Here is a 21,134-nt window from a genome sequence, read left to right as displayed (position 1 = left end):
GACTAATTAATTTAGTCTTTAATTAATTTTGCTCTTGCAACCTATATTCCACTTCTTTGACTACTTTCTACCTATTTTACCCCATTTTCTATATTCTACCCCATTTAGAGCCGGTTTGACTCTGGCGAAGCACAAAGAATCACGCCACTGATCCCCGTTCCAAACTAAGGAACCAATGACACCAGTATTTGAACCCGTGTCTTCGCACACAAAGGATTTTAAGTCTATCGTGACACGATTTTGGCAAAGATTAGTTGATAGCTAATTGGCTTGGGATTTTTGAAATGCTATATGAATATCGTCCTAGTTTTACAGGTCGCATTGCCACATGGTGCCCCATTTGCTTCTAAACGTTCACAGTAACTTCCTCGTGATCATACATCAAAGAAAAGGAGGCTGCTTGATCAGGTAATGCCAAGTCAGTGAGGTTACAGAACAGGATGAAAGGGATCATGTGGCATTTAAGGCCACCTTTAAAAAAAAATATCAGGGGCAGTTTTTTTCTGGGGATTTTTTTTTTTAGTTTTGAAGCATTGAAAAAGCAAAAGTGTGACTTTTGGCGTAAAAGCTAAGGGTTGATGAAAATTGAATATGATAGTGAAAATAAATAGAAATCAAATACATAAAAAAATATCGTAGAGAACAACATTGGAGCTTAAGTAAACAGTAATTAATCTAAATAATAAGGGGGCTGATACTTGCCAATATATCACTGTCTACGCTACAGTGAATATTCTATACGGTGAATATTGTGCATCCACTGTATATAAATAGTATCTATCTACTGTAGTCTCATTGCTTCCCGATTGAACCTTGTAACTTCTGAGCAGAGTAGTTAGAAATATACAGTAGAAAGTAGAATCATTCCCTTTCTCAACCATTATTCAAAGCCGGACCGAGATGCAAGTGCTGCGGAGAACGTTAAACATAGGCGACATTAGATTTTTACAATTGTAGACAACTCAGGTTTCTCTTGAACGCGAAACTTGGCTTCACTTTCGTAACACTAATTTTTAAAGAATCTAATTTTAAATTAATTTATTCCATACATATATAAGAATCGATAATTAGTAGTGTAATGTTACTATTAGACGTTTTTAGAAATTACAAGTAGGTTGCAAAGTCTCGAATTGGTTTCAAAGGCATTTTGAGAAAGTTTCTGCGAAAATACGTGTTCCAGAGTAATTAGTACAGTGCTTAGGAGTAATGTAAAAAGGTTTTGGATTGAATTGCATCTTTGTCAGTTCGTCGATTTTAGCTATAGTATGGACCACCGGGTTTAATGATTGTAATCTTAAAAGTTTGGTGAGGATTTTAATTATGCTTGTTCAACCAAAAGAAGAGAACACGCATAAAGAAGATATTTGAGGAATATCAGGGCTAGTTGAAACTCATTTCAAAAAAAAATTTGAGGCAAAAATCTAAAATTCTTGCAAGCACCTTTGAATAGTAAATTTTGCCTAATATTTTCTCCTCAGCAATCTCAGAAAATAATTTGGTGCTAGATTTGGCGACATGCCGCGGCCGACCGTATTGGTGACACGATAGTGCGCCAAAACCTTTCTGGTGTAAAAAAAAGCCGCCACAATTGTTCCCTAAGTGCTTGTGGCACGCTGGCGTGCCGAAGCCTTTGTGAAGGTGGCGTGCCGACGTATTTTTGGTGGTGCGTCAGCGGTTTTCGGTGCAGCTTCGGGGACTAGCAGCCACCTGGCAAATTTTTCTATATCATTCGCCTTTACCTAGCAAATTTTTTGCAGGTGACACGGCTGCCAGGAGTAATAAAGTTATTCCCAAAAATATAAAGTATTTACTTAATTTGTTGCTCTCAATAGGAATTTTTTGTGTTTTTCTCTAGAGAGGAAGGTGATAAGTCCTTTGAATTGAAACTCAGAGGCATTAAATATCAATTGGATGGCGTTCACACTAAAATTTCAGATTCAATAGTTAATTAAAACTCCGAATGAGTTAAAAATCCGAATGAGTTCTAATTTAATTAGACTCAAATTGATTCAAAATTTTACTAGGTTTTGAATTTATACACATTTTATAGTTTTTACATGAATATTTTTGGCTCAGTAGATAAATCAGAAGACGAAAACTGTAAAAGGAGACAATTAATTTTCAGTGAAAACTTTCATATTTTCCTCTACTATGCTGGTACATTTTATGAGAAAATCAAAAGGTTAAATCAAAAAGTAAATTTCTCAAAGACAAAAGGTTAGGCTAGAATTCTAAGTTGTAATTTTACAATTTTCCTAATAAAGTATTATATTTTCATCATATTTGTTTTATTTCGTTAGCTTTATCAAAAGTTTGTGCTGCATATTTGCACATTAGGGGGGAGAGTGTTGTGAATTATATCAAATGCCTAAATTAACCTAACATAACCACCTGTATGTACCTGCATCGTAGTTTGTTTCACGAAAGAGCCTAACTTCTCTTATTGAGTGTGTTCTGAATAATACACAGGTGCCACTTTTTTTCAAGTTTGACGAGCGTTTGTAGGTTATTGTTAATTTGGTGAGCTTTGATTCTTGGATTCTTATTTCCTTATTAGAAGACAAATCTTTTTATTTTCTTATTTTTCTTTCAGCCCCAACCACTGATTTTTAATTTTTTTTTTTAATTTTTTTTTTAGCTGATTAGTTTTCTGTGCCATGGACTGGGAATAGTTTGTTCAATAATATTTTGGTTTGGTGTCACTGAAGAAAAGCAAAGGGATGAAGTTATTCTAACTTCGCTGGATGCTGTGCCTGCACAAGCAAATCAATCGCTTGTAAGCTGGTTTCGGAAAAGGGCATTCTACACGGTAATAATTTGATTTGAATAATTTTTATTGTTTTAACGTTTTTTGTCCTGGTAATAACTAAGTTTAGTCTATTTCGCTTCGGTACCCGAATTAGACAGCGTGCGATGAAATAATTTCTATGTGGGCTATGGCTTTGTTCTCTTCTGTTTCAAAACTGTGTTAAAATAAGCAAAACTTTCTATTTTGGAAGTAAAGAATTTTTCTTTCAATCAGACTTGCCAATCTGAATGAAACAGTGTTGTCGCTTGGTCGTTTTTGCATGACAATTAAAAAAAAATCAAAAAATTATTTCCACGAGAAATAACGGATAATATTAAAACTTAAAAAAAACATAAATTGTTCGGTATATGAGGGGGTTACTACTTCATGAACCCTCACTTTTTACGCGAAAGTCTTAAAATTTTTGAAAAATGCTTTTCATTCAAATTCGACGGTCCTTGTGCTGGAGTAGTCTGTCTTAGAGAATAGTGACAAAAAGTAAAACTTAAGAAACAAAAACTAAAACTTTGGCGTAAAGAACATGGGCTGAGGAAGGGGTAGCCCCCTTGGAATAATTTCTGTCCGCTTAAACTTTTATTGTTGCTCATTAACGTCACTGGGATAGTTCTGTTTTTAATTTAATTTCTGGCCCTTTTTCAAATCATGCCAGAAAATCCCCCTTCTCCCGTCTATAATTTTCTCTAGAAAATTCGTGCCTGAATCTTTCCTTCCCACTGAAAATAATCTCCGTGGAAATTCCTCCACCATTGAAAGCCCCTATTCTCAAACAATATCCGTATGTTTGCCAGTAACAAATATTATATTGTATCCCCAAAGGTAGAGCTATTATATCTTTCAACTATGTATCGAATGGCTATCTCAACATTCTAATCAAATGTCTTTGAGAAAAAAGGGTCGTGGGAGGGGATCTTGTTGGCCTCCCATCATTCTGGTCACTTAAAAGGGGCATTAGAAATTATGGTATCCGTTAGAGTGAGTCATCTTCCGAACTTTTATGATCATTCGTTCGATATGATCACCCCTGGGAAAAAACAACTAAACATGTATCAGTGACATTTTTCCTGGCAAAAAATTAAAAGTCTTCGTTTTTGTAGATTGGAGCTTAAAAACTCTACAGAAGGGTTCTCTGATCCCGAATCTGATGGTCTAGCTTTCAATATGATCACTTGGATTTGTTTTTTTTAGGGGGGGGGGGTCTCTCCTTTTTCATAAATCGGCCCAATTTTCTCAGCCTCCTAGCTCTAGATGGATAGCATTAAACTTGACTTTTTTTTATTTGGAATTAGCATAAAAAGCCAGTTCTTTTGATGTATCATTTGTTATCAAGAGTTCAGTTTTTATAGTGCCAATTACTATTGGGCCGAGTCGCTGCTTACTTACAGTTCGTTACCACAAACTCCTTGAAATCTGAATTGTTACGTGAGGACTTAGTTAATTTCTTTTCCTCCTGCAGAATTTGATCGTGTTTACATGTGGTCGACTTTTTGGCAACCTGGCTCAAGTCTATCTACCTATGTACCTGCAAGTTACACTCTCTCTTCCACCTATGACCTTAGCAACAGTTCCAATGACTTTGTATATATCAGGGTTTTTTACATCGATGCTCGTAAAGTGGATAAGGAATAGCTTAGACCCTGTGGTAAGGTTTTTCTACGTTTTTGCTTTGTTCTTCACAGGCAATGCTCTAGCGTTACCTATGATAAACAGTCATATACCTCTCATGCAACATTTCTGAACTATAATTTACTTTTTTTCCTCTGAATGTTTCCTATTGGGAATGATCGTAAAGATTTATGAGAGGGCTTATTAGATTCGGAAACTGAAATAATAGTGTCTTTTTAAAGGGCTAAATGTGATTGGGGGCAACCAGCTCCATTTCCATACCTTTTTGGTACCCATCCCCCCCCCCCGTGCTCTCATAATATTAGCTAAAAAAATATTGGATATTAATTTCATTTAAACTTGTCGAAAGGTCCACAAAATATGAATTTCAGATGACATGACCCTCCCACCTCCTGTGCAAGGTGCAGGGGCTTAAAATTAGGCAAACTACTTATTCTTACAGATTTATTTTACAATAGAAAAATCGGACGTGTTTGATAATGGGTGTTCGATTTTCTCATAACTTTCCGGGTTTGTTTCGTCAACCAAAAAGAATATATGCTTTTTTTTGAAAGGGGGAAGATTTTGGGAGACTTAGAAATGGGCCAAAATCTTGTTGTGTCTAATCGGTTCGAAACTCAAAAGGCACGAGTGCTTATGCAAAAGAGCAGCCCAAAACACAAAAAATGTTAGGGGGTACGGGACCAAAAAATGGGGTCCAATAAAAAGAACAAAAAACATTTTAATCCGATTTTCTTGGAGATTACACACTCCATTTTTTATACTAAGGGAACCCAAACACAGAAACAAAATATACAAAAAACAATATTGGTTCCCTCGAATGGGTTTGGATTGAGACTCAAAATTTTGTAATGGCTTTAAACTAAAAACTACTATATAAAAATAATTTTATTTCTGGGGTATGTGCCTCTTAAAATTGGCTCATTTTTTTATTCCATTGATTCTTATATCCTCATGTCCTCGGGCCATGGAGACCAAACGCACAAGTAGAAATTGATACGAAAATTTGGCTCCTCTAAAAACGAAAGCAGAAAAAGAGTCAATTTTTTTTCACTTGTGCAAAGACCCCCAAAATATTAGGCTATAAAATAAAACTTCTTTTCTGAAATTTACAGTTGAAGCTTGAAATTTTGAAATTCATTTCAAAATGAAATTTTAAAAAAGAAATTCATTTTGAAATTTTGAATTTTGAAATACATTTGAAGATTGAAGGTTTGAAATTTATATTTGAAGCTTCAAATTTTGAAATTCATTTCAAAATGAAATTTCAAAATGAAATTCATTTTGAAATTTTGAATTTTGAAATTTTGAAATACATTTGAAGATTGAAGGTTTGAAATTTACATTTGAATCTTGAAATTTTGAAATTCATTTCAAAATGAAATTTCAAAAATGAAATTCATTTTGAAATTTTGAATTTTGAAATTTTGAGATACATTTGAAGATTGAAGGTTTGAAATTTACATTTGAAGCTTGAAATTTTGAAATTCATTTCAAAATGAAATTTCAAAATGAAATTCATTTTGAAATTTTGAATTTTGAAATTTTGAAATACATTTGAAGATTGAAGGTTTGAAATTTACATTTGAAGCTTGAAATTTTGAAATTCATTTCAAAATGAAATTTCAATAATGAAATTCATTTTGAAATTTTGAATTTTGAAATACATTTGAAGATTGAAGGTTTGAAATTTACATTTGAAGCTTCTTGTCCATTTGAAGGTTGTTGGCAAAAGACTTTTCCCAACAACCAACAAAAGGTTGTTTTCCCAACAAAGGTTGTTGGGTTAAGTAAAAAACTCTTTACAAACAAGCTCTATTATTCTATTATCTCGGTTATTCACTCGATTGTTCTGTGTCTTCTGTAATCACTAGCTTGCTTGGGTATCACTTCAGTCAATAATCACTTAATCAGATCTTGTATCACTTAACTTGCTATTGATGGGGGGTTATTCACCTGCAACAACTACGCTGAAAAACAGGAATCAAAATAGTGCAACTATGCGTTGTCATACAGCAATTAAAATACATATGCAACATAATTATAATAAATAATAAATTTTACACATTATAGCCTGTTACATACTTCCAGATATAAAAATTTAACCAGATAAATTACGGATAATAAAAAAAATAGAATAATAAATAGGATAACTCTAAAATCAACTATTATAGAGGTAAAAAAAGAACATTATACAAAAAGAACATTAAACGATTCCCTTATTAAAATGGTATATCAAGATGCGTGTATATTCAAGGGCTTCTACAGGGTGGGGGTCAGGATAACATTAACTCTATGATGGACTAAAAATACGCAGATTTCAAATTATTACGATTAATACCAGCCTCCCATCCATTAAATATTTTACTTTAATAATGTCATAATGCCTGCTGTGGCTTATCGAACTTTAATAATGTCATATTGTCCGTTGTGGCTTATCGAACGTTTTGACTGAGTATCTAAATTTTGCCTAAGCTTTAAATTACAATCTCAGATTCTAATTTTAAGCAGATAACCTCGGAACACTTTACAAATACAAAAAGATATTTACAAATATTCTTTTTCAAGTGAAAGTGATAGACAACCCTTTCAAAATGCTCTTTGATGGTTATTAAATAAAAAAAATAGTTTTTTTAACTGAAAGTAAGGAGCGACATTAAAACTTAAAACGAACAGAAATTATTCCGAATACGAAAGGGGCTGTTCCCTTCTCAAATCCCCGTTCTTCACGCTAAAGATTGACTCTTTCTCTCAATTCTTCTTTAAATTAAACTTTAAAAACTTTAGCGTAAAGAGCGGGGCGTTGAGAAGGGAACAGCCCCTGGCTGTTCAAAGGGAATAAATGTATAGCTACATTTGAAAATGCGGGGATGTGCGGGGATTGTGCAGTTTTTGATAGTAATGAATGCCAAATTCAAAAAAGGAAATACAAAATTTATATGGTAGCATGCAGCGGATTGGGCGTTGAAGTTTCTCAACTTTCTACAGCCAGGGAGATGTATAGGATGCCAACATGCTCATCGTGCTATAGTTTCGCTATTACTTGGAGCATATAAAAATGGTTTTGAGGTTCATTTTTGTGCACTTGATGTTTCAAAAGCTTTTGATTCAATATGCCATAGCCAACTTTGGTATTCTTTACTCCAACTTGGTGCAAATGTGTCTACTATATCAACTCTTCGTTTTTGGTATGCTAATTCATATGTTCGACTCAAGTCAGGTGACACCTACGTTGGTAATATCCTCATCCGTTCTGGTCTTAGGCAAGGAGGAGTCTTATCCCCTTATCTTTTTAATGCTTGTCTTTATTCTGTTTTGCCACGTATTAATCCATCATGTTTTTTAGGCCTAACTAATCTTTCGTATATTGCATATGCAGATGATATACTTTTGATCAGCCGCACTAAATCTAGCTTAATTAAGTCAACCCAGCTTGTTTCTAAGTCTTTTGAGGAAATCGGCCTCAAACTTAATGCTGAAAAATGTGAATATTTAGTTTTTAATGCTAAGCATCAAATTAGTGATCTTAGTTGTGGTTATTTTTCAGTTAAGCTCGTTTCTTCGATTCGGTGGCTTGGTATTAGTATTTGTTCATCTTTATCGGCTTCTCGATCTTGTGGGCTCAATGATATTAAAAGTAAACTTAAAAAAGAGTACGCGAAAATTGTCCCGAACCGAGGCAGATTTTCACGAAAGGCTTTATCCAGACTTTATTCTACATATTGCGATCATTCTATATTGTTTCTTTCCGGTTTGCGCCCTTTGTTTAATAATCAAGATTTGCAGGGTATAAGAGTTCTGTATTTTCGTTATTGTAAATATTTATTGTATCTGCCGCGTTCTTATAGAAATCAGAAGATTATCAGAAAGTTTTGTGCCACTGATATTATTTTTGTTTATAAAAAAACTCTATGCTAGATTAGGTGCTGAGGCCTGTCAACGCTTGGGCCCTTACCACCCTTTGATTAGACTGTATTAATTGTATTGTTTGTGTTATTTTGTTTTTCTTTCCTTAATGTTTTTACTCCGCTTAATTTGTCAAAACAAGCGGGTAACAAATAAATTATTATTATTATACCGTTCTTTGTTAATTCAAAGTTATTACATTCAATATGGTTTTTATTCTGATAAAGGGTTTTTCGCTCTCCAAAAAGTGAATTTAAAAAAATTAAAAAATGAAGGAAAAAAAAACTACTTGAAAATGAGCTAACCACAGGTGGCACTGCAGCTTTTATTCGAAGATGTAGTTGTCTTTGCGAATCAGCAAGTTGATCATGTTTAAACTTTAACGGACACAAAACTTTCTCGAAATCTAAGTAGCATATTTCACATATTTGTTTTCAGAATTCGACATGGCAGCACTAATTAGAATATGACACGGCCCTAAAGAACTTCTTAACTTTTAAATAAACAAAAAATCACAATTTTTTATGATTTTTCAGCATATCATGAAAAACACATGATTAAACACAGATTAGTATAAAAATAGTATTTTTAATAACAATAACGTATAATTTAACAATAAAAAATTTACAAAGATTTGTTTCTTGTAATAGAATTTGGTTTAGAATATGACACTTGCTTGAACTGTCTTCTATAGTATCATTTACTTTTAATGTTGAAGCAATGCAAATTTCTTCTGATTTGTTTTTTGATGAATGAGACTGGTACAGACAGTTTACTTAGTTCTTATACTTTTTGCTCAGTACAAACTGGTATTTTGTAAAGAAAGACTACAGAAATAAAAGTAATCTTTGAATGTTGAGCACCATTGACATTGATACAAAGTTTTTCTTAAAAAATTAAAATTAGTGTTAATGGTATAATTAAGGTATTTATATTACAGATTTTGCTTTGGAGTGCCATAACAATTGGCTTTGTTTCTTCTGCAGGAATCTGGTTTGGAGAAGGATATATATATGACACCTACTTAATCTATTTTGTAGCTGTTTTGTTCGGTAAATCCTTTTTTTTCTCTCAGTTTTTATTCTGCTTTTTTTATTTTACGTCAATAACAATTTCTTTTTTTTAAATATGTAGAAACGGCAGATAAGCAAAATACGTCATGTTTTGAAACTTCCATTTAAATTTCTTCTTCTTCTTAGCTCTGGAGGAGGTGGGGCAGCTGTGTTGATCTCAGCTGAGCCTTAATGCTGTATTGAATTGATAGTATTACTAGTACCAAAGGTCATTAACTCTCGAGGAGTTCTCAAAAGATAAAATAAGATTAGCGAATCCGTTTTATCTTATTTCTATAAGGTTACTTCTTTAAAAAACCAACACTTAGACGTAATTCTGATAAATATATTAAATATACAGTTTGTATTTATGATCCTGAAATTTTAGATTTTCATGAAACAAATGCTGCGGTAAAAGTTATAATATTTTTCTAAAAATGAACAATTTGATTTTGCTTCGATTTGATTTTCGTTTGGCTTGACCTTGCAATTTTTTTTTCTGATTCTGAGCCCATCTGGTCAAAGTTAGAAAATATTTGTCAAAATATTAAATTCGACTCTGTCTCGATTTGACCGTTTTTTCGGATGGGGAGAGGCAATTTTCATTTTGATAAAATCATAACATAGCCTAAAATAGCCTAACACAACCAGATACCCTACGGATCCTCTGGGCACAATGGTTTCAGGTATTCTGTAGGTCAGTAAGAAATGAGGGTCATCCCTTGGATCCTTATTAGACGACCTAAATAGGTGTAATCTCAGTTAGCATTATCATTAACTCGGTAAATTCACTCTCAAGCTCGTCTTGGAGACCTTCGAAGGCTGACACAACATCAGCGGTGTTGCCAACGCTTTTATGTAAACACTATGGGTCTTCCGACTAAATTTGTACTGGAAGAGATTAATTCGTACTATCTGACCAGCAGATTAAAAGTTTGCCATGGCAAGAAATTTTTTTCAATAAACTAAGACTTGAACAAATATCCTATTCAGAAAGAGCTAGCAAAACGGAAATGCACTAAACAATTTGTAGTTAACCAAAAAATATTCATACTTACTGTATCGTAGCAGCACCTTTAAATTGTACCAAAGAAGATGCAATTATACTGCATTGGCAATACTTAACTTCACCAATAGGAAGAAATGCTAGAGTGGTATTATCCAGACCAACAGAAGAAACTGAATCATTCTGATTTATTCAGCAAAAAACCGAGTTATACCTTTGACTTCCGATACAGGAAGCATCCCATTTAAGGTGATAACTAACACAGCTTCGAAATCTCCCATCACCAGTATTGCCACCCGGTGAGGAAAAATAACTATATTATAGGGATTTTTTGGCTGATTTAGTTATTTTCTTTAATAATCTAGTAATTTATATGCTGATTTAGTGATTTTTTGTCAGGCAATATAAACATAACTAAAAATAGTGATAAATCACTGGGGGCAGCAACTCTGCCCATCAATAGTGGGAGAAGAGTGGGCCTTGTAGCTATGATTTCTTTTAAAAGACGGGTAAATGTGACCCGGGATTTGTTAGGGAGAAGGGGCAATGACTGGTGAGAGTTGATGAAACAGCTGTGGGGTAACTTTAAGGTCTCATCTGCAAACCAGTTATTGGACCCACGGAGGGCATCCAAGTATAGTTTCTCCGAGCTCCTAATCTGAGAACTAATCAAATAAAATCATCAACATTAGACGCCCTACTCTATGGGTGAACCATGTTTTGCTCCTTTCAAATACCAAGGTCACTCCTCAGACAATGCTGCCTCCTCCCCCTGGTGGTCCCAGATGTATAACGAGAAATGAAAACCCGAAGTAAAACACCGAAACAGAGAAAATCTTATTTTATAATTGCAGCATGTTTCTATTAATCAGGTAAATTATATCGGTATCATTTCGGCACGATACTGATATATCGGTATTGGACCCCGAAAACTCGTAACGGTTGGACCCTACTTTTAGCCCTTAAAATGAAAACATCAGCGCATTTTTTTTTTGGAATATTAAAAGCACTAAGGATATCAACATCAAAATATTTCTTGGTCCTAGGATCCAGCTTAGGTCTATTCACACCTAAAAACTGAAATTTCCTAAGATTTTTGCTTTGTTTGTATTTGGATTATGAAGTGTTTAGGAAAATACCACTTATTTGTCAGTGTTGCCACGTTGATTCATGAAAATACATAAAGAAAACTGACTGGCTAGTCTAACAATCTTTTAATTGTAAACACTATACTTTAACTATTATTTATAAGACAAGAACTCGAATCATAGCTGTTATGTTGTAAAATGTGCCTGAGATTTAAATTAGTAGGCTCATAAATTTTATATACTACATTTGATGGTAAACGAACACTATTGTTGAAACATGTTTTAAACATGCTGTGATTTCGGTTGATTACAAACTTTATTAGTAACAAATTTTAGCTAATATTAGCCTCAGATTTGTAATCAACAAGGCAAAAACTCTTGAATACGCACTTCAGCGGAAATCAAATCCCAATCGTGAAACCAATACGTATCATTTTTAATTCAGGAAACTCATAGTGCTTCTTATTAATTAGTGTCTTATCATTCAGTACATTCCAAATAATCCCTGATTGATCATTTGTCAACAGCACCACAACAGGTCTAAATGTGCAAAGTAAGATGTGACATGACCACCATTTGTGGAGCAACCACTTCTGTATTTATTTTTGGACGTCCCCGTTTCTCTGATAGCTTAAATTAATTTTCGAACGAAAATAAAGAGAGAGAAAAGAAATGACGCATGTAAATTAAAGCTTAAGGGATTAAATATGTTTGCTTAAAATATTAACATTTTTGAGCCTAAGGTGAATTTCTAGCAGACATGAGGACATGATGAACATGACGATATCCTTTACCTGATAGACTTGGTAGACCTGATAGACTTGGTAACAAAAGCAAATGAGACTGACTTGAATCCAGTTTAAATTTCCGAAAGGTTGAAGGTCTAAATTTTGTATATTTCCAATGTTTCTTTTTCTAGGAGCCAGTGGATCCATAATGTTTATCATATCCTTGGCGTCCACGGCAAATTTTATTGGGGATGATGTCAAATCTAGTGGTTTCGTTTACGGAGTTTACAGTTTGTCGGATAAAATTTTAAACGGTGTGGTTGTCTTTGTCATTCAATATATCCATCCAGAAAGGTAATTCATTCCCTTATTAGCCAGCTAATGTAGTAATTGGAAAAGGAGCTACGAAACTTACAAACGAATTAACAATTTTATTTTGTAGTTAGTAGACATACTATTTTTGATGGCATCATGATTACGTAATTTTTCGTAATCATAACCTGGTAGTGGAGAGGGTTGGTGGTAGAGCTTGACTGTAGTAATGTGTCAAGTATTATGAAATAAATCTTTAAACTCGGATTTATAACCTAAGGGCGGGGGAAAGACTTCTTCTTATAGATTTACCCTTTTCGGGAGAATTTTACTGCCAGGAATTTTTCTACTATCTTTACTTTACTTTTACTAAATCTACTTTTTCTCTACTTTTTTTCTAAAACTATTTTACTATTTCTATTTCTAATTTTTACTTCTTTATTCTGCATTATTTGTGCATTTAACTTGGTTATTTTTGTTCGCTTCTGTTTTTTTGCTAATAATCTACTGTTTGTTATAAGTTTTAGGCACCGCTCTCTATTTTCGTTTAAGGAGGTTCTTTTTTATTTTTAGGGATTCACCTTTTTGTGGAGAATTCTATCGTTGGGTTTTACCAATAGTTTGTTCTGTTTCTTTGGCTATAGCTCTTTCGACTCAATTCGGGCCAATTTTTACAAAAAGAAAAGGATATAAAATAGAAGAAACGAGTAAGTAACATCTTCTTCAGCTCACTTTTTGTCAATGGCTTTGAAAATTTGTACCCAAGGGTGGGCTATTTGAAAACGAGAGTTACCATTTACATATTAACCCTCACTTTTTTATAGGGACATCTAATCCTAGTTCTAGAAACACTTGACCTACGTGAACATTAAGCAAAACAATAAATGAAAATGCTTAAAAATATACTTTTCTTGCTTGACGACCATATCCCGAGGATATAATGCACTCTTTTTTTAAAATAAAGTGTGTATTCACTGCCTTATTTTAACATAAGCGTTTTTTCAAATTCTAAAAAATAATAAAAAATCTCACAGTAATTTCCAAGTCTTCGTAGTGAACTTACAAAGAACTTGATAGAATATTCGGTTAGGGTCACAGACATTACACAGCCTTAAATTTTACTCATATATATATATATATATATATATATATATATATATATATATATATATATATATATATATATATATATATATATATATATATATATATATATGAATATTTCGTCAAGGTTTTGGTAGTTTTGTTGACTAAATTCTTAACATTGTTTTTACTAGAGAATTTCGGGTGGACAGAGAGGAATGTTATAGTTCATATTGATGGAAATTCTGCGTAAATTTTGATTTTCAACGTGGCTGAAGTCCTTGTGACCTCTACCATATGGTTTTCTCATGTTTAAACAGTAAAACTTGTTTACACCCCCCCCCCCCCTAAAAAGTCCTCTTTCGAACATACTTCCATTGAAAATACCGCCAAGTGGTCTCCAATCACTTCCGGGGTAAGTCAAGGAAAATACTTTCGGGGTAAACGCATTGTATATGCATGTTTGAATACATTGTATAGTTGTGTGTAAATAAGAAAAGAGAAGCATTAACACTTAAAATCGCCAAAAACAAAATTCCAGGTAGTAATTGCCAACTACCACCCCTCCAAGAAATTTCCTGGCGAAGCTCATGATGCCGCGCCTCACTTTTTCCACCTCTGTGCCGCTAGGCATTTGGATGTGATGTTTTATGCAATACAAAAATATTATCAAATTGAGAGGGGAGCTAATACCCCTCCTCCCACCCAGCACTAATAATAAAGGCGTAAATCAAAAATACTCTTGGAAATCGAGAGTGATTAGATACCAATCCTTACCCCCCCCCCCAACAAAAAGGGAGGTATCACCCCACAGCAGCCTTACTCAGGCTTAGTCTAAATGATCCGCAAAACTTGTTCATATAACATGGCCGGTGTTTACCCCCCCCCCAGAAAATACCTTCCTTTGGCTGGTTGGTCTCCAGTCACTTTCAACTTCAAAAAAGGACTAAATTTCAATTTCTGACGTAATGAGCACCCTCCAAAGTTTCTGTGACCATGAGATAGAGGTGTTCTCTGCGTATTTTCCACAGTGGGTTTTTTTGAGTGGGGGAGGGGTGATCTACGCCCCGGGAGCACATACGGTTTTATGGAAGGGATGGTGGTATAAATTTGCAGGAGGCTTATTTAATTTCTAAGAATCCAAAGTGATCGGAGGGCAGCTAGCTCTTCCCCCCCCGCCACACCCTCTTTTCCCTAAATGTACCCGAATAAAATTTTTAGATAATTATTTTGTTCAAAATAGTTCAAAGATCTTATAACGAAGGTCTGGGGCACAACCCCCCAGAGCCCGGGGGAAATAGTTGTAAGTTAGGTCCTGGGCGCATATAAGATTTCCGTGGAAGGATTGGTCGCACAAAGTCTAGAGGGGGTTCATTTGACTGGAAGCTGAAATTTTCACTTCCTTTTGAAGAGTCAAAAAGTGACCGGAGGGAAACTATACCTTCTAACATCTCGCCCTCTTTTCCCCAAATACATCTGATAAAAATTTTGAGATAGCTATTCTGTTTAAAATAGTCCAAATATCAGGTAGCAAGAACTTCGGAGTCAACAGTCCCCAGAGCCCCGAGGCAAGTGATTAAGGTTATGTCCCTCGAGAATATAGGACTTCTATTGAAGGGGTGGTCGAACAAACCTCGGAGAAGGCTAATTTGATTGGAAACTGAAAGTTAAAGTTGCCCTTTTAAGAGTCCAAAGTCATCAGGGGACAGCTATTCCGCCCATATCCTCTATTCTCCAATTGCATCTGATCGAAATTTTTAGATAACTATTATGTTCAAAATAGTCTTAAGATCATAAAACAAAACTTCGGGTTCATTTTGGGTTTCATCTATTCTTCAAAAGTAATTTCTGGTCGTTTTGAGCTTGAATTATTACAGGTTTTTGTTTCTGCTGATTCCAAGCTTAAAAACGCCTTGACTTTTCTTTGATAGACTTCTTTTTCCGATAGTTTTTTTTTTTAAGTAAGGATTAGAGGTAAAAAACTCCAAAATGTTTGGCATTACCAAAAAAAAAAAAAACTGAGATAAGTTTGGCAAAGCTTACGTTCATTTTCTGCTTACTTTCGGCCTTACATATTATATAAGTTAGTTTTTACTTGTTTTAAAAACATTCTTTACTTCTCGTGGTGATTTAAAAAACATATGATTGCATTACTAAGACATGATTGCTTTTTAGTTTGGCCTAATTCTTTTGAATTTGATTCTTCTGAGTTCACTTAAATTTCATTCCCCAAAGAAAATATTATTTGTTGATTTATTTCTGAGCAACGTATATAATTAGAAATTTTACAATGAAACCAACAAAAACTAAAAAATACAACATGATTCTAAACCAGGTTTGAAGTACCAGTGCCAGCTTCACATTTGAGGGAGTTATTCTTATTTCTTTTTTTGAAATTTGGACTAACGATCCGGCAGGCATAATAGATGGTTTTGGATAAAAGTGATGATTATTTTTGCAAAGAAAAACTGCCCTACAGACAAATCTGGTTAAGTCTCATTCAAACTACCGAGGTTTAAAAAGTTATAGTTTTTCAGTTCAGCAGAGAGTTCTACGAAAAATCTGATTGACTCACTTTGGTGCTATCTAATTCTTGGTATTATTTAAATCTCATTGTAATCTAACAAAAGGCGTTAATTAAAAAGTGAGTTTTATTTTTGATTTGAAATGAAATATCATGTTCAGCATAATCATCAATGTTAAAATTGGCTTCGGCCAATTTTGAACTACCATCTAGCAATTATTTCATCTCGTTTTTCTTCCGTCCTCATAAAAAACCTATTCAGAAAATTTTACGTCACCTTTTTTCTTTCTTTTTTTTCGCTTCGTTCTTCATTCGTTTTTTAAGGTTTCTCTTATTGTAGCAATGACCTAGATCATTTAAGACATAGACTAGATCTAGACATAGACTCGGGATTTTTTTCTGGTGGGGAAGGGGATGCTAGAAAAGATTTTGGGGAGGGTACAATACAAAAAATTTGGTAATTTGAAGAAGTGGTATTGGTAGGTGACCCGGGCACGTAACCACTCATCATCCGCAAGTCCCTGCACTCAATATAATTAACTGTATGTGTTATTTTTAATGATTATATTATTTTTTAGTCTCTATTTCAACAAAGTTATGAAACTCCGAAGTTTCTGTTGTGATCTCAAGATGGCTGTGTTCCATTCCTACTTTAAGTGTTGTTCCTTTATTATTCAATAAATTTCATTCAATCTAGAAATGTCTAGCAATAATTGTGAATGTATTTATGTATTTTGTCTCGGAAACAGTTTCATAATTTTTCGGGAAAATTGGTACCTTGGTATTTTCTGGCCTAAAAAAACGGTCTATATTGGTCAGAAGTTTGAGAAAATTCGTTAAGAGCCTTAATTTTGGAAAAAAAAAATCATATCAGTGACGTCATATTTATGAACACATTCGAAAAGCATACATACGTCATATTGGCCTTAGTAGTGGTTGTATCATTTTCATTGTCTATGATGCAGGCAGAATTCTACAAGACAAATCATGATTAAAGTCATATTTATGAGTATATTTCAAAATTAAAATTATATAATCCCCCCCAGAAGTGAAAGTATCGTTTTTATATCTGTGACGCATGCTAAATTACAAGAGGAACATAGCTAAGTACTAAATGCCAGGCGTTTAAGTCCTATTTATTTTCATAAAATAACAATAACAAAAACAATCTCCCAATGGTCTCAATGGCCCGTTATTTAGGAAATGTCATGCAATAAATTAAGAATGAAAAAACTGGTCATAAAACTTGAATTTAAAAGTGAAAATAAAAACGGTTATAATTTAAATAAAACAGCAAAAAAAAAAATCAAAACAAAGCCAACAAACTTCAAATAATAAAAATCCGATATTTCAACTCGCCGTCCGGGAGCCTTTATAAACGAAAAAAAAAATTAAAGGTAAAGTAAATTAAACGCATCATATAAAGAAAAAGACAAAAAAACAGCAAACAAATAAATAAAACCCACATCTTAATAACCTCCTAAAACTGCAATCGCTATAAAAACCTGAATTAGCAGACAGAAATGATAAAGGATTGTCTCCTTTACACCAAATTGTGTCTTGTACAATTTCAGATTGGCAATGAGTCTAGCAAAAATAAAATACCATATTTATTTGAAAAAATTTACATAATACCTCAGATCATCGCCCTCGAATAAAATTACAAGGTAAATATAATTTAAACTATATGGGCAATATAAGCTTAAATACGGCAACAGATCAAAGTAACTTATTATACAAATTGTATTATACATTAAACGAATTTTTTTAATTTTCCATTTTAGCCCCGGCCCGTTGACTCTTCTCAACATTGACCTCAACCTGACCTGCGCTCACAAGGTTGACACTTGTTGGGAACTATTATGTATTATGTAATTGTTTGAAATTTTGACCTGTTTCTTAATCAAGTTATCGTAAATTGGATTTAATCTATATTCCCCTTTATCTCTGTTAATACTAATATCCCATAAATAATTTTTTTAGTTCTATAATTCACTTATCAAGTGAATAAACTGTTTATGTTTCATAAACTTCTGTTGGAAAAGTTGAGCTTTCTTATTCGATTCGTCGGCAGCGAGTACATATTTCCATAGCTCTTCTGAAAGCCATGTTCCAAACTTGAGCAGACCGCTGTCAGTAATTGGTCGATATTCATCAAAGTTGTACTTGCGTATGTGATATTGTATCAGATTTAGCGAAAGCATAACATGGTAACTGCCACCAAGTGGAGGAAGGGAATTGGGTCTTTGATGGAATTCATGCATGTTTGCGCAAATAACGTCAAGGGAACTAGCACCTTTCGTTGCTGGGATATTAACAATTTGTTTTAAATTAGCCTACTGACAAAGATGACTAGTGTTTAGTTTATTTCCGTCACCAGTTAGTTGGATGCCATTAGGATGTTTAGATTGGAGGCAATCAAGCGAAGCATGGCGTTTTTCCAAGAAATCTTTACGCTGCTCCGATTCTTGGTTGGATCAACAATAAAAACAACCAACTAATATTAGTTAATGGGCGTGGTAGAAATTTAGGTTTAACTTTAATGCAAATTATTTCATCCTCTCACTTATTCCTGGAACTTTTACTTCTCTTGGCGGAAAATTACCACAACAAAAAATCACTCCTCCATCCTTTTTACCAAGGTAATGATCATGTGGGCGATGTTTAACAAACTCATTGAAATAAGCCATCTTCAGAGTATCCAGGTTTTTGGACTGAACCTCAGTTATACCAATTAAATCTGATGCTACATTATTCACCGTAATTTCATGCTCAGTAGTTGTTTTTTTTTCAAAATTAAGGATTTCTGTGTTACTTAATAACAAACGAGGGAAATAGTAACGCATTTTGTTATTATAATGTTTACTACAATAAGTTCCAGAAACATCAGTTTTGTCTGGCAAACGATTTGAAATAGGAGTTTGAGGGTGAGGAGGACTATGGACACCTTCTGGGTGTGGCTGGGGCTTATTAGATTTAGTAGGGATATGGGTACTATGGGTAGGTTCAAGATCAATTTGCCAAGTAGTCGGGCGACCCAGGAAATCTTGCATCATCAAGAGGATTAAAAGGGTCAGACGAAAGGGTCAAATAGGGTGATCACCACTGTATGTTTTCCACCTACTCATTAGTGCAGGTAGCGCAATTAACTGGTTCATGTAATTCCAAATCAAAATCCTTAAATGTGAAGAGGATGTTTACCGCCGCCAACGCTAACCCTACGTTAATCGTAGATAATACGGAGATTGAACTTAATGTTTCAAGTAATCATTTATTTCAAGTCCAACTAAAGAAACTGTACAACTTCAACAACTCAAGACCCTTAAACTGTTCAAATTTCAAAAGGTGAGAAATCACCCACATAAATCCTTCTCTTGAAGACTTTCCTTCTCGAAACGTAGTTTTAACTTTCAGTAGCCTCTCCTCCAGTTCTCTTTACACTTTGTGACGTTTTGGAGCAGGGTTGGCCGTCTCATTGCACAGAAGCGTTGAGTACGCAGCTTCCTCTTCGTCTTGGAAGAACACGAGCAGTTTATGAACACGGGTTAAATTCGGCTATTCACTAGTTTAGACGGTGGTGCCATCCTTTAACACTTTGCTGTACAATGTGAAACATCAGTGCAATTCTAGGTACTCAGAGGCAACTTCTCATTCACTAGCCGCTGCTCGACAAACGTAGTCGTTAAAATGGACGGATGATTCTGGGGCTTGTTCAATGACGTCAAGCCATGCATCCCCTATTTCCGCTACTGGGATGTGTACGAGGGCTGTCACTTTTCTGACATGGGTTCGCAACTCTATTTTTTCTTGAGTTTTGGGTTGATATAGCGATACGACGCCAAGAGCTTGCACTTTTCTGTATAAACACTGACTGAAGTGAAAATTACACCCATCCACTTGTACACAGTCAAAGTACTTTCCTGTTACGTTTATAGCTGAGAGCTCAAGATCAAACTTCATGGTTCAGAAACAAATCTTGGTTTTCAGAATGCCACTGTACGAACAAAGAGCCTCAAACACAAGCTCATAGGTCAACTGATGTTTGTTCAAAAGGAAGCAAAAAACCACGGTACAACTATTTGGATTTCACTGGGATCACTACTTTCTCGAACGACACCGTGGATGAAAAAATTGGCCTTGCAAGGTTTGAAGATTCCATCTCCCAAAACTGTTTCGCAGCAAAACAAAGCTCGCAGTGCTCGTTCATACAAAAACACCAAAATACCGCCCTCAGTCACTGGATTAACTGTGTCTAAAATGAGGAAGGGTTGTCCATCGTAGGTATCAGCGAAACTAGGGTTTCGGTAAAACCCAGATGACTGCCGTCTGATTTCCAAAAGATGCTTCTTGACGTTGTGATATTTTGGCACTTTCGTGACGAGATCCAATCCTGAAGTTAAAAAGAAGGCTTAAGATACTCTAAAACGTTAAAGTAGACATACTTAGGACACTCTAAAACGTTAAAGCAGACACTATAATACTGAAGTCATGACGGGGGAAGAAGGGTCACGAATCCTAATTTTTGCCTAAAACTGGTATAAATAAAGAAATCACAAGCGCCAATGAAGAAAAAAAGACATGGAATCCAAAGAAAGATCCACATTTTATATACAAGCTTCATGAGCTGACGGAAGCAATTAATTTTCAATAGGAGTTTTCAACGAAATTGACAACGACAGTCGATTGATTTTTGGGATTCCAAAACGTAAGTGGAGGGATACCTATGAAATCACAAAAGTTTTCCGTCTGTCAGCACAAGTCTTGAAGACTTACCGCTTTTGGTGTTAATAAATAACTCTCGAAGGGAATGAGATATTTTGATAAAACTTGGCGATTGTTCATAGATTGGCTCCGTAGCCCTACATTTAAGGGTGGAGAGGGGGTTTAAATTAAAGGACAAACAAAATATTTTAAACTGCCAACGAGATAGTCGATTAAGGCTCACTGGACAAGTAGTTCGTCCGGAACCCGGCTGAAACCAGAAAATTGGTTATAAGTTAAAG

At 34.5% G+C, this 21,134-nt stretch overlaps 1 protein-coding gene across 1 annotated transcript in view; it reads left to right on the top strand.

Moving 5' to 3' along the window:
* Positions 1 to 16,831, top strand: part of LOC136035517 (major facilitator superfamily domain-containing protein 12-like) — a 52,130-nt gene extending 35,299 nt beyond the window's left edge. Inside the window, exons 5-10 of the mRNA XM_065717359.1 lie at positions 2,639 to 2,809; positions 4,263 to 4,448; positions 9,279 to 9,390; positions 12,404 to 12,566; positions 13,098 to 13,231; positions 16,710 to 16,831. Coding sequence (XP_065573431.1) covers positions 2,639 to 2,809; positions 4,263 to 4,448; positions 9,279 to 9,390; positions 12,404 to 12,566; positions 13,098 to 13,231; positions 16,710 to 16,732 — 789 coding nt within the window. The 3' untranslated portion in view covers positions 16,733 to 16,831. The remainder of the gene's footprint in view (positions 1 to 2,638; positions 2,810 to 4,262; positions 4,449 to 9,278; positions 9,391 to 12,403; positions 12,567 to 13,097; positions 13,232 to 16,709) is intronic.
* The last annotated feature ends 4,303 nt before the right edge of the window (positions 16,832 to 21,134 follow it).

Source organism: Artemia franciscana, chromosome 14 (genome assembly GCF_032884065.1).
Source record: "Artemia franciscana chromosome 14, ASM3288406v1, whole genome shotgun sequence".
Lineage (NCBI taxonomy): Eukaryota > Metazoa > Arthropoda > Branchiopoda > Anostraca > Artemiidae > Artemia > Artemia franciscana.
This window is presented reverse-complemented; position numbering and strand designations above follow the sequence as displayed.